Below are 10,980 nucleotides of genomic sequence, written 5' to 3' on the forward strand. Positions count from 1 at the left end.
TCGTTGAAGGAAGTGAGTGCTCTCAGCTGATAGTAAACTTTTTTTGAAGCTTTTCAAGGAGCCAGGAATGGGGTTGACATTCACATGCGAAATGGTGAGAGAATCAAGATCATGTTTTCTGGAAGCACCAGCCCAGACCGAAAAAGGCAATTGTAGACTTCCGCTCCAACAACTCCGAAGTTGTTCAAGAATGGTACAGCTCCGTCTAGCATAAGGAACGCTCTGCTGAAGTCGTGCATCCACAAAGTAGGCAACAGCTTATCAGGGCAAGTAACCAGGCTGTCATATCACTGTGGGGGAAATATTGCTCAGTGGTTTAAAGAATCAGTAAGATGACGTAACATACGTAACTGGGGGCACCAAAACTAACAAGTTGGCTGTCATCTCGTACATCCATGGCTTGTCGCATAGGCTGATAAAAGAGCTTCGCACTATGGCGAAGAACAAGCTCGGTAGCATTTGTTCGGCTGTACGCAGGCGTAGTGAGACATCGAGCAGCTGTACTACAGATGTAAGCAACCTGCCCAGCTGTAGTGTTAACCACGCAAACAAATTCGTTTCTTGCTCAACTTCAGTAGCATATTCTGTGCCTTTATGTGGGCATATATAAATGCTGGCCAAGCTGGCAGGTCTCTCAATACGAGGCTGAAATAACACTTGAATTCAACAAAAGGGTCTACACACAAGCATTTCGCAATGCATACAAGAAACTGTAAGCCGCATGAGAAGTGTACATCTCAGTTTGAAAAATAACATTCTCATGTAAGCACAAAGATCCAACGACAAAAAAGGAAGAAGCGAGATAAAGAAAAAGGGGAAGGGGTGTGTCAGCCACACCTCTATAGTGCTTCATGGTACTGAAGTGGCTTTTCTAGATGCAAGTAAACACGTGGCAGATTTTTACGTGTGTATAACACCAATAATTTTCTTTGTTTTACCTGCTCTTTTCGATGACGTTGACATATCGCATTTTTAATGTTTGCAACCTAAATAAACCTTCAGTTGCCAGTCAACACTGTCTTGTCTCTTCTTGTGCCTTTGCTTTTGTCCTAGTGGTTCGTGTTCCGAATTAGCAATGCTGATAATGTTTGCTCACACAGATCTTTAAAGCACATAAACCTGTTAAAGAGACACTAAGAAAAATATTAAGGCACTCTTAAGTGACAGATTAATGCTCGAGAACATCTGAGGTGCTAATACTAGTGAGAACAGAGCTTTAGTAATCCAGAAATTGAGGTAAATGCCGGACACAATTTGAGACTTCACCAGAACATTCAAGTATAAGCCCGATGACGTTGTAACTCCTCCTTATGATTCTGTCACTAATATTCAACCACTCAAAATAAAAATTATTGCATAGCATTAGAAGACTGAAGAATATCGTACTTGTCAACCATCCGATCATTAGGAATTACTTTTTGACGTTGCCCTTGACAACGATGTAGGTGATTGAAAGGTTTCGCTTTTGCTCAACTCTGCACCACCCGCACTTTCAAGTTTCAGTTTCAACTGCGAGTAGCGCAGAATGAGGCCCATTGCGACCAGTGTCAAAGATTATGTTTACGATACGATGCACCCTTTCCCTTCCTTTTTCACACTAAAAGCTTTGTCTTGGTTTCTGGCCGGGCTTTCACGTTTTGCACAAGAGACCAACACCGGCTGTCAGGTGCCGTTTTGCTCACCAATGACAGTAAAGGGCAATGATGGCATATGCAATGTTACAACTCTCCCGTCAGGGGCATGCAATTGCACTAGAGGTACGCGGACCTTTCAGACGTGATTTTCTGTTAAAGTGCCTTCTCCTGACATAAAACAAGTGTTGAGAGGTTTCGGGAATGACATTTTAACAGTCCATGCTGACTGAATGTTTGCCTTTAGTGTCCCTGTAATTTAATAGTGCATTATTTTAATGAACTTTTGATTTACTTCATTTTCTTGATTTGGTCAATTCGTATGTGCCACTCAGTAACTGTATGCTGATTCTTGGCCAATCCTGTGGGTGTGTGACACAAGAGGTGACAAGACAACATTCATGGTGCTCGTCCTAGCTAATGCCGCTTAACGTCTCTAAAACCAAAGTAATGTAATTTCCTGATCAGTCACCCTTAATTCCTGCCTCATACTATATAGATAGTAATCCTGCTGAATGTACCACCACTTAGAAATATGTTAGAATTCAAGTGCGACTTAACATGGAACCATTAAATTAATATTATTTTGTCTTCAACTAGCCACTCAGCCGGTATGCTTGAGTAGACCATAAGACAGGCACCTATGCACTTGTTTAAACTCGCATACATTACACTTATTCGCCCCAAAACAGAATATGCTTCTGCGCTTCAAGAGCCAACTGCACATACCTAATCAAATGAAATCGAATTACTTCGAAATCATGCTGTCCGTCTCATCTTTTCAGATTCCTTGCGCTACTCTAGCGTAGCATTTTAACGCAATAGCGTTAAAGGACCTGTGTCCCAAAGAATCCTGCATCAGCGTCCTGCGTTGACGGTCTTTGCACGAAAAATCATTCCAAACCACGCAGGCCCTTCGTGTAATGCACAGAAGTTACCGAACTAAGTAGATTTTTCAAAGTAAAATGCACCAGAAAAATTGCAAAGTACAACTTACACACGATCTACAGACGTGATAGCGTTAGATTGTAATAAGAATCTGAGAAAATTTAATTCTGTTACGCGGAAACTCAGACAAACCCCTTTTCCAGCATTTTTACCAATCAAAAGGGGCATGCCCAGTTTCTTGCAACACCTCCAAATGGCGCTTCCTTCAGTGCCATGCAGCTCATGCAAGAGGCCATGTTTCTACTAGAACGCTTGCCATCATGTATAGTGTTTGCTGCCAGCGTTTACCTGTAAACATTATGATTATACAAGGTGCAGTTGCCGCGAAACATGAGAAGCAGTCATGGATCTTTGAATGCTATCGCATTCCACTTTTAAAGGCGAGCTTAAGCGTCCTCAAAATGTTTAAAAACAATGTTCCGAGTTGAACCTTTATCAAAGCACCGTGAAGTCACTCACCCGAGTGAGTGATTTCTTCCACAAATTACACAATCATGCACCTCTGCTCAACAACTTTTAATGCAAAAGCATTAAGGGCCCCGTGTTGCAAAAAATCTGGTATCTGCATCAGCGGAGTTGTTCGTGAGTGAAAATTTCCATCCGTATTTAAGTATATGCATATGCCATGCGTTGCTGCATGACATGTGGGATAAGTGGGTTATACTGCCCCAACATTCTGTCACTAAAATTGCTCATACCTTGTCTTACATTTTTGACAACGTTATTCCTTGGAATTTTGATAACGACAGCCCACAAACAAATGTCGCGAAACAAATATTCAACAGAGCATGTCTTTTATGTTCAATCTTCTCAGACTTAAATATTAGAAGTGCGAAGCAATAACAGGAACCTGAAAATGATGAAACCTTTTGGGCACGACTGTGCGCTTCCTCCAGAATCAGCACACACAAGAGGCCACGTTCGTACCAGAAAGCTTGCCTCCTTCGTGCACAGCTTTTGCTGCCAGTATTTCCCAGTAAACATTACAGTTACATAAGCTGCAGTTGACAGGAAGGGTGAGCAGCAGTCAGGGATCTTTGAATGCTATCATATTCTACCCTCAAAGGCATAAGCGTCGTCCACGTTATTTAAACTACCTTCAAGTATCTTTCTGCGCCGTGATTATTCATGTCATCAGACGAATCACTTGTTGCATGGCTTTCGCCCGCTCATCCACACCTCGAACAACAAGTGAATGGAATGTATCATCACACATTGCAACTGAACATGACTTTACTAAGTATCAGGACTATTACACAGCCTTGCCATTTAGTACTGAACCCATGTTATGCATGAATATTTTGGTCGTACTTGCATGTGTATTTACTTATGTTGCTATAGTGCTCTTGCCTGTACTATCTATCATAATTATATCTTCACATATTACCATGTCGCTTTTTGTTTTGCTGTAGCGCTTATATCCTGTAATCATCTTACTATCTTGTTTTATTTATAAACCATTTCTTTAGTGTATGTCCCCTCTATGCAATACCCTCCCACGAGGGCCTCCAGGGGTATTCTGAATAAATAAACAAAAATCACAAGAGAGGGAAGTCGTTACCCGTGCGGTACAAAACAAACATTGCACGAGATTACACGCTGCATATGATGACGCAAATAAAATTGTACGAGTCACTGTTAATTGTTAAGCATTTAACTAACCACTAAAGTTCCGCTTCAGGGATTCCAACATGTGCACTGAAGCTGCATTTATTTTAGGCATAAATGGACAAAGTGGGATACGTGGACAAGAATGTTTGGGGATCTGCGGAAACTGAGCAGAACAGCCAGTCTAGAACGATGTGATCAAAGCTAACTAAGCGATTGCCCCATGAAATCTCCTTTACATTTCATTTTTATACTTTTCAATTCCTGTTCCCCCATTCCCTTCCCTGTCACATCTGCAACATGCAATTTAACGTTTCACAGAATGGTTATTTTTTCGGTTGCGCTAGAACTTTTCAAATGAAGTATGAATTATAATTTGGCTTTATCCATGCGATTCTTGGCCAATGCCCCACTGGGGGTATGAGTGATGGGTTGAAAGAATAACAATGTGTAGCCAAATGTTGCGACCTGTATTTCTCACAGTACGGTTTTGTCATTATTCTTCCTGTATATGTTTATAAGCAAGGTTTATTTGCATCAAAATTGGCAGACCATAGACCTATGAGAAAGTGTACAGGGCATTTAGGTCATTACTCTTTCTACGTGCTAGAAACAGAATTGGGGGAAAAAAGGATTCCTTTTTGGTTGAAAATTGCAGCAGTGGCAGGAATTAAAATTTGTGCAGCAATTAAATAAGTTGACCAACTGATTTCAGTAAATCACTTTCTAATTATTATTGTTAGTGCATAGTGCAAGACTAAAATTGCAGACATGAAGCTGCTCAGTGCTTAAAGGGGCCCTTGAATACTTTTCAATCTACCATCTTTCTGTTGCATGTTACGTAGACGTTATGTTGGAGATGCTTCTAGCCTAGGTCAAAGTAGTGATATCAAAATATTTAGCATTTTAAACACACAAACAAATCACTGCATCACTGCCAACCGTATCATCACCCAGTGGTGCTCGCCAGAACCCTCACTGACATAATGCGCTGCTTGGTGATCGGTTAAGAACGCAGTTGGAGATAACCACTATATTGCAGCAAAAATGTTACAATTTAAGAATTGATGTTATTTTTTTGTTTGCTGTCCTTATATTGACGCAAATAGATAGCGCAGTAAAGAAATCACTACAACCACAAAACTAGGTAGGGTTGCTAACTGTTCTTCCGCATCTGGGATGGTGGCATACCTCTGGGCTTTTGTACACTCGTGAGCAGCCTTGTTGTCTCGTTTTGCATGTTCTCACAGTACAGGTTTCTAACCTCGGTGCATTGTTGAGGCCTCATCCATTTTGCTGTTTGCGGGGCTGCGCTGAATTAAAGCTGAACTGAAGACGTTGCGGGGTCCCAAATTTGCTCGACCAGCGCCATCAGCACGCTGGACTAACCCAAATCCATGAGCATAGAACATGTAGGCAACCATGGAGTCCGAACTTCTGCTGCGTAGGTGCATAGGGCTCTTAACGTTGGAAGCGAGGTGTTATGTCTATGGGTGAGAGAAATGGGCACAGAAGACCACGCAAAATTCGAGTTGAGGGCGCGCATCTTTTCTGGTATTTTGAAATTTCTTGGCCTTTAATACCTTCAGACTGCATACTCCTATTGGTGCGATTCTCCTTGCATTTATCTCTACAACCGTCAATCTACGCAATCCGTGACCGAAAAATAGTGGCTTGAAAAGTGTTCAAGGGTCCCTTTAAGCTGTGTCTGTTAACCTCACAAAGCCTGATCACGATTCTACAAAGAAAAACCAACATATTCATATTTATTTCTCGCCATAGAGGGCACATTCGTATGAAGAAAAGAGCTAAATAATAATTGAGCAAATATTAATTAGTACTGATTACTTAATTAGTAATTTATTAGCTGAACTATAATCAACTCAAAATTCTCTCCAGCACATCAAAAACACTAGTATAGGCTCTGCACAAGGAATCCAGCATTTAAATCGGAGCCTTCAGGCATCACATTCAGCATATCAAAAGTTACATGTGGGGCTTTGTTGTGCTCAGCAGGAATGCCAATTAGTACAATATCGACATTCAGTTCATTCGGAAATTTGAATTCAAGGGGTACTAAAAGGCAACTCTAAACAGCAGAACTGAGAAAGTATTTTTACCACCACTTCTTAGTTGAAAAAAATGGCTGTGGCTTAGCTAAGGTTAAGCCCAGGATGCGAAGCATACTAGCCTTTATTTTAGTTGTTGAACCACTGTTTAGCCTGGTGAACTGCTGTTGCTTGGCTATATTTGGTTCGGCTAGACGAAGAAACAACTCATGCGTTACTCTGCTTTGCCTTCAAGAGTGGAACGCGACAGCGTTCCCGTCGACCCGCCAAGGGGTGTGAGACAATGGGCTACGGCGCAGCGACTACGCGCCCCGCATTGGACGCGGTGAGCGTCGAGCAACGCAGCATTCGGCGCGGCAACGAAATGTGCGCCTGAGCAAGCGACGCGCGCCTGAGCCTTAGAAACAGCTCGTTTCTAAGGCAACGCCACATTCACTAGAGGCGCTTTTGTACCGCTTTGAAGCATCGTACTCGTGGCTCAGTGGTAGCGTCTCCGTCTCACACTCCGGAGACCCTAGTTCGATTCCCACCCAGCCCATCTTGCAAGAGTTGAGCCAAAGCCACCTAGAAAATCAGTCTCTGTAGCACGCCGCAAACTTCGCTTCTCATTCCAACGAGCAGCTCTGTCTCCAGGAGGCATCTCACCTCGTGAGTGTCTAGCAGAGGCAAGCGCAGCTGCTTATATACCGCCGCGACGCCGCAAGCGACGGCGTGAGTTGGAGCCCCGTTTCTCTTCTGTCGTGACGTCATGGTGTCATGTGGTATTGAAGGCGACACCGCCGCGCCTGAGAGCTGGGTTGAGCTCTCGTAATATGCTTCGCATAAAAATTTAAATTACTCAAGGAAAAATTTTACTTTATTGAATTGCGCCCAGGAGTCCAAGAGTCGGTATGTCAGTATGGTGCTGTGCATTTCAAAGCGTTATTGGTGAAGCCACTGTAGCGCAAATTAAACACAAATAACACCTCAAGTGCACGAGCACCCGTGGTGTCTGGTCTGATGTCCTTTACATTTGTTTCATTTGTGCTGCAATTGCTTTAAGTGTCAACCAGCTTTCCAAAGAACCATTTATTTTTAAGGCTTTATTGTTTTTCACCTTGGGTTAGTATAATATAAAGGCTCCAAATTAGCTTAAGTTACAAAAGGTTATTGCATGCGGGCCATCGTAGTGCAGAAATAGCTTTTGAAGCTTTTCCAAGTTGAATCCTTGGTTCTATTAGAATGAAACCAGCATTCCCTTTACTAACAGGCAAGTAACCAGGCTTAAGTGGATGCTCCTAAAACCTATGATGCTGCAGCAAGTTCAAGCAGCGTGTCACATGTCTGTCGGTTCTCAAATAACCAGAAGCTACCCCCAACAGTTTGATTTATTGACAGTTCATGAGAAATACCTTTGCTACATTGCCAAAGGCTGCACTTGCACTTCTTTATTTCTGTTAATCTTTTCTCATTAAGACGCACAAAATATTAATTTCTCACTCTAGAGATAAAAATTTAACCAGAAATGAGTAAGCAAGACGTAATGAAGTGTCCTCGCTGCAGGTGCCGAATAGCTTGTTGGTGCAGTGAAAGAATTACGCAGTCAAGTTCATGTGCAAGCTCCGACTATGTACTGTATGACACCATGCTAATTGGATCATGGCTTAAAATAGTTGCATGCAGATACATGGATATGAAGGATGGCATAAACTTGTCCAGTACTCCTTGCACGTGTTTCTCTGTGTGTGTTTTTAGAAATTATCTTTGGCCACACAACAATGTCCATGTTTGTGTAAACAAAACGTTAACACTGACCTACTTCCCTAACTGCAATTAGTAGCTCAGAAAGTCATTCAGACACACTTAAGAGCAAAGAGATGCCCCAAGAATGTCCACAATCTCATAACAGATCATCTGCCGTAACAGTGCAATAAATAGAGTAAACGAAAGAACAATGCTGAACTCAAAGCAACTGATCGAACTATGCCCACTGATGCACATCGACACCTTTCGCCCCCTTGTACTTTCTGGTGTTACAGCGTTCTCCAACTTTCTTATAAAAGGTATTCGGATGCTTTTTCAGTAATGATTCCTTGCAATAAAGAATCAATGACGTGAAACTCATCTGCTTAAATGGGCACTGCATGTTCAGAATGCTAACAAAAACCAAAAAATTAGGTTTCTGGCAACATTCTGTTGCTATCAAACTAAGGGCATATTAGCAAAAAATATACAGCAACAAGACAAACACAATGAACTTCCCAATTACGGACTCCGAGTGCCTTTTAAGTACATTGTCTATACAAGAAAGAAAAAAAAACTGCTTTAATCTTGTCTGCTTAAATGTTCACTGTGGGCTCGAAATGCAGACAAAACAAAGGATTAAAAAAGTTCTTGTGATCTCGTCATTGCTTTTTAATTAGCAGTTTGATAGTGCAAATATTGCAATAAAACACAAAAAAGAGAGGCAGAGTGTTTACATCTGTTCCGGTATTTTGTACTAACATACCCCTAGTTAGAATAAAAGCTCAACTAGCATGACAGTCAGTCCTTGTGATTGTCGCTGTGTACATGCTTTTGGAGGCTACACAGAAAGATGGGACTAGTGGCACAGTAATGAGTGGGTGGGTATTACGTCGTCGATGTGCAAAATTAGTTACATTAAACTCATCCGCTCATACATTCTTTAACATGCTGACAGAAAATGAGAGGATTAAGAAAGATTCTGTCAACTCTGGTTGCTATCGATGTAAGGGTATGTTAGTGCAGAATACTGCAGCAAACCCAAAAGAAACAAAGAGTGTTGGCGTTTATGTCTAGTGCAGTGTTTAGCATTAACGCAAAAACCTAGTTAGAAGGCAAGACCAAGCAGTCACGAAACCAGTCCTCATTATTGCTACATGTTGCTGTGGTGGCTGGTGGCGCAATCTGGTGGTGGTGGCTCTTCAGGGTGCGCAACACACAGTTCCTTGTTGAATTGCGGCTGACCCCCTCCTCTCCCCCCCCCCTTTAACAATTTGGGAATGTCGAAGCGACGTCTGCCGGCGCGGCTTCGCAAAGGTAAGTAGTACTACACGCACAACGTCACCAAGTTCAACGATCACTGGCGCGTAGCGGAGGTCAGGCCGAAATGGTCACGCTTCGTAGTCCGCGAGCTGAACAAAAAAATGTAAGCATAAAGTGTACCGCGTCGATTCGAATATCGTCAACCGTAGTAAAAGGCGCGCGCGCCTCGGAGGCTTTCAAGTTGAAATCGGCGCACAAATATCGCTGCGCCGGGTTCACTTCTCAACGAACGGAGTGGGTTACCAGTTGCACACGCATTAGAATTCACGCGAATGCCTTGCGGCCTAGTCATAATTGAGCGAGGGTGGCGAAACGCGCGCTTTTCTTTTTTGAGTGCGCAGCAGTTGCTGCGAGCGGTTTGTATTCAATAAGTTACGAAAGGAAAAAAAAAATGATTTTCCTCGTTTTTCCGTCTGAACGCGTCGGATTCATTCAAACGCACTTCCTCAAACTGCCATGAGTGCGACGGATGCTTCGAAAACGCCGCTACCGCGCCAGTGCATTCATACGTACAAGTGTTGCGCGCTAATTGCACGCCGCGGTTTAGGCGAAAAAAATAATCAACGATTAAGCGCCCGCGTTCTTGTTTTCTTTACTTCTGCGAACATTTTGGTCGCGTCCAACTAGAGTCCCCCGATAACGTCGCAGACGGCTCAATTTTTTTTTTTTAAAGGAAAAACGCGAAAGGATGTCCTCTGTTTTTACACGGACGGACGGACGTTCACCGCGCAAGCTCATCACCCGTGAAAACGATCCGACTGCAGAAACACAGCGTTCACTGCGGGATGTTTCTCTTCATTTTCAGCGCCACCCTTGTCACCGAAGATGAAGCGAAAGCGGAAGAAAATAAAAACTAAATCGACGGAAGACACGAAATACAAAGCAAAACAAGTTCCGAAGGAGGAGTATCGCACCGCTACGGCAGCAAGGCTCTTATACAGCGGATTCAGCATGCAAAAGCCTCACTTTAGGGGGAGGCGCAAAAAGACGGGAGGCTGCCTGCCGCAGTCCCGGAAATTCCAATATCCTTAGGCCTAGGGGGACGTTTAAAAAAGCGCCTCGAAGGACGCGCATTACGACGAACAAGCGCGGATCGTGTCACAAGGGCGTGTGTAATGCCCCCGAGGCATCGAAGGAGGCAGGAAGAAGGGGGACCGCGCTACAGCAACAAACTCCGCAGCGCAGCTCGCCGTCGAAGTGCTGCAGTGAGTGCGAGTAGCGGTTTCTCCCGAGCGGTGGTGCAACGTTGGCCCCCTACGTGCACGCACGGACGATTCGATCCGTGCGTAGGTCTAAAGCACGACGAACGTAAGGCAAACTCACCATGTTTGGCGGTGGCTGGCGCGCGCTGCAGCACGATTAATCCGAGCCGCAAAGGACCGCCCAGGAGTAAAACACGACGAATTTTCCTCTACCCGAACTACCCACTATCCACCAGCGCGATCAGACGGCTCGAGGGATGGTAGAGACATCTAGTGCGGTTATTTTCGAATGGCCCCTTCACTTTTATTTTTCTTCCATGTTGACCTTGTCGCCTTGTTGTTTTATTTCAGGCGTCAGTGCGTCAATAATCATGCTTCTTGCGGTTCAAATCATTTGTCACGTCTTTTTATAAGTGACGAAAAATGCCCGAGATTGTGCGCGAACTCGTCAAACCGAAAGCAAAAGCTTCAAAATTT

General features: G+C 43.5%; 1 protein-coding gene across 2 annotated transcripts in view; it reads right to left on the reverse strand.

Moving 5' to 3' along the window:
• The window catches only part of LOC135911891 (calcineurin subunit B type 2), a 44,408-nt gene extending 33,628 nt beyond the window's left edge, over positions 1-10,780 (reverse strand). The window contains exon 1 of one of the 2 annotated variants that reach the window (XM_065444240.1): positions 10,625-10,780. In XM_065444240.1, the coding sequence (XP_065300312.1) occupies positions 10,625-10,627 (3 nt within the window). In that variant the 5' untranslated portion in view covers positions 10,628-10,780. The remainder of the gene's footprint in view (positions 1-10,624) is intronic. The other variant, XM_065444239.2, reaches the window with a different exon arrangement.
• Positions 10,781-10,980: the final 200 nt, after the last annotated feature.

Source organism: Dermacentor albipictus, chromosome 10 (genome assembly GCF_038994185.2).
Source record: "Dermacentor albipictus isolate Rhodes 1998 colony chromosome 10, USDA_Dalb.pri_finalv2, whole genome shotgun sequence".
Lineage (NCBI taxonomy): Eukaryota > Metazoa > Arthropoda > Arachnida > Ixodida > Ixodidae > Dermacentor > Dermacentor albipictus.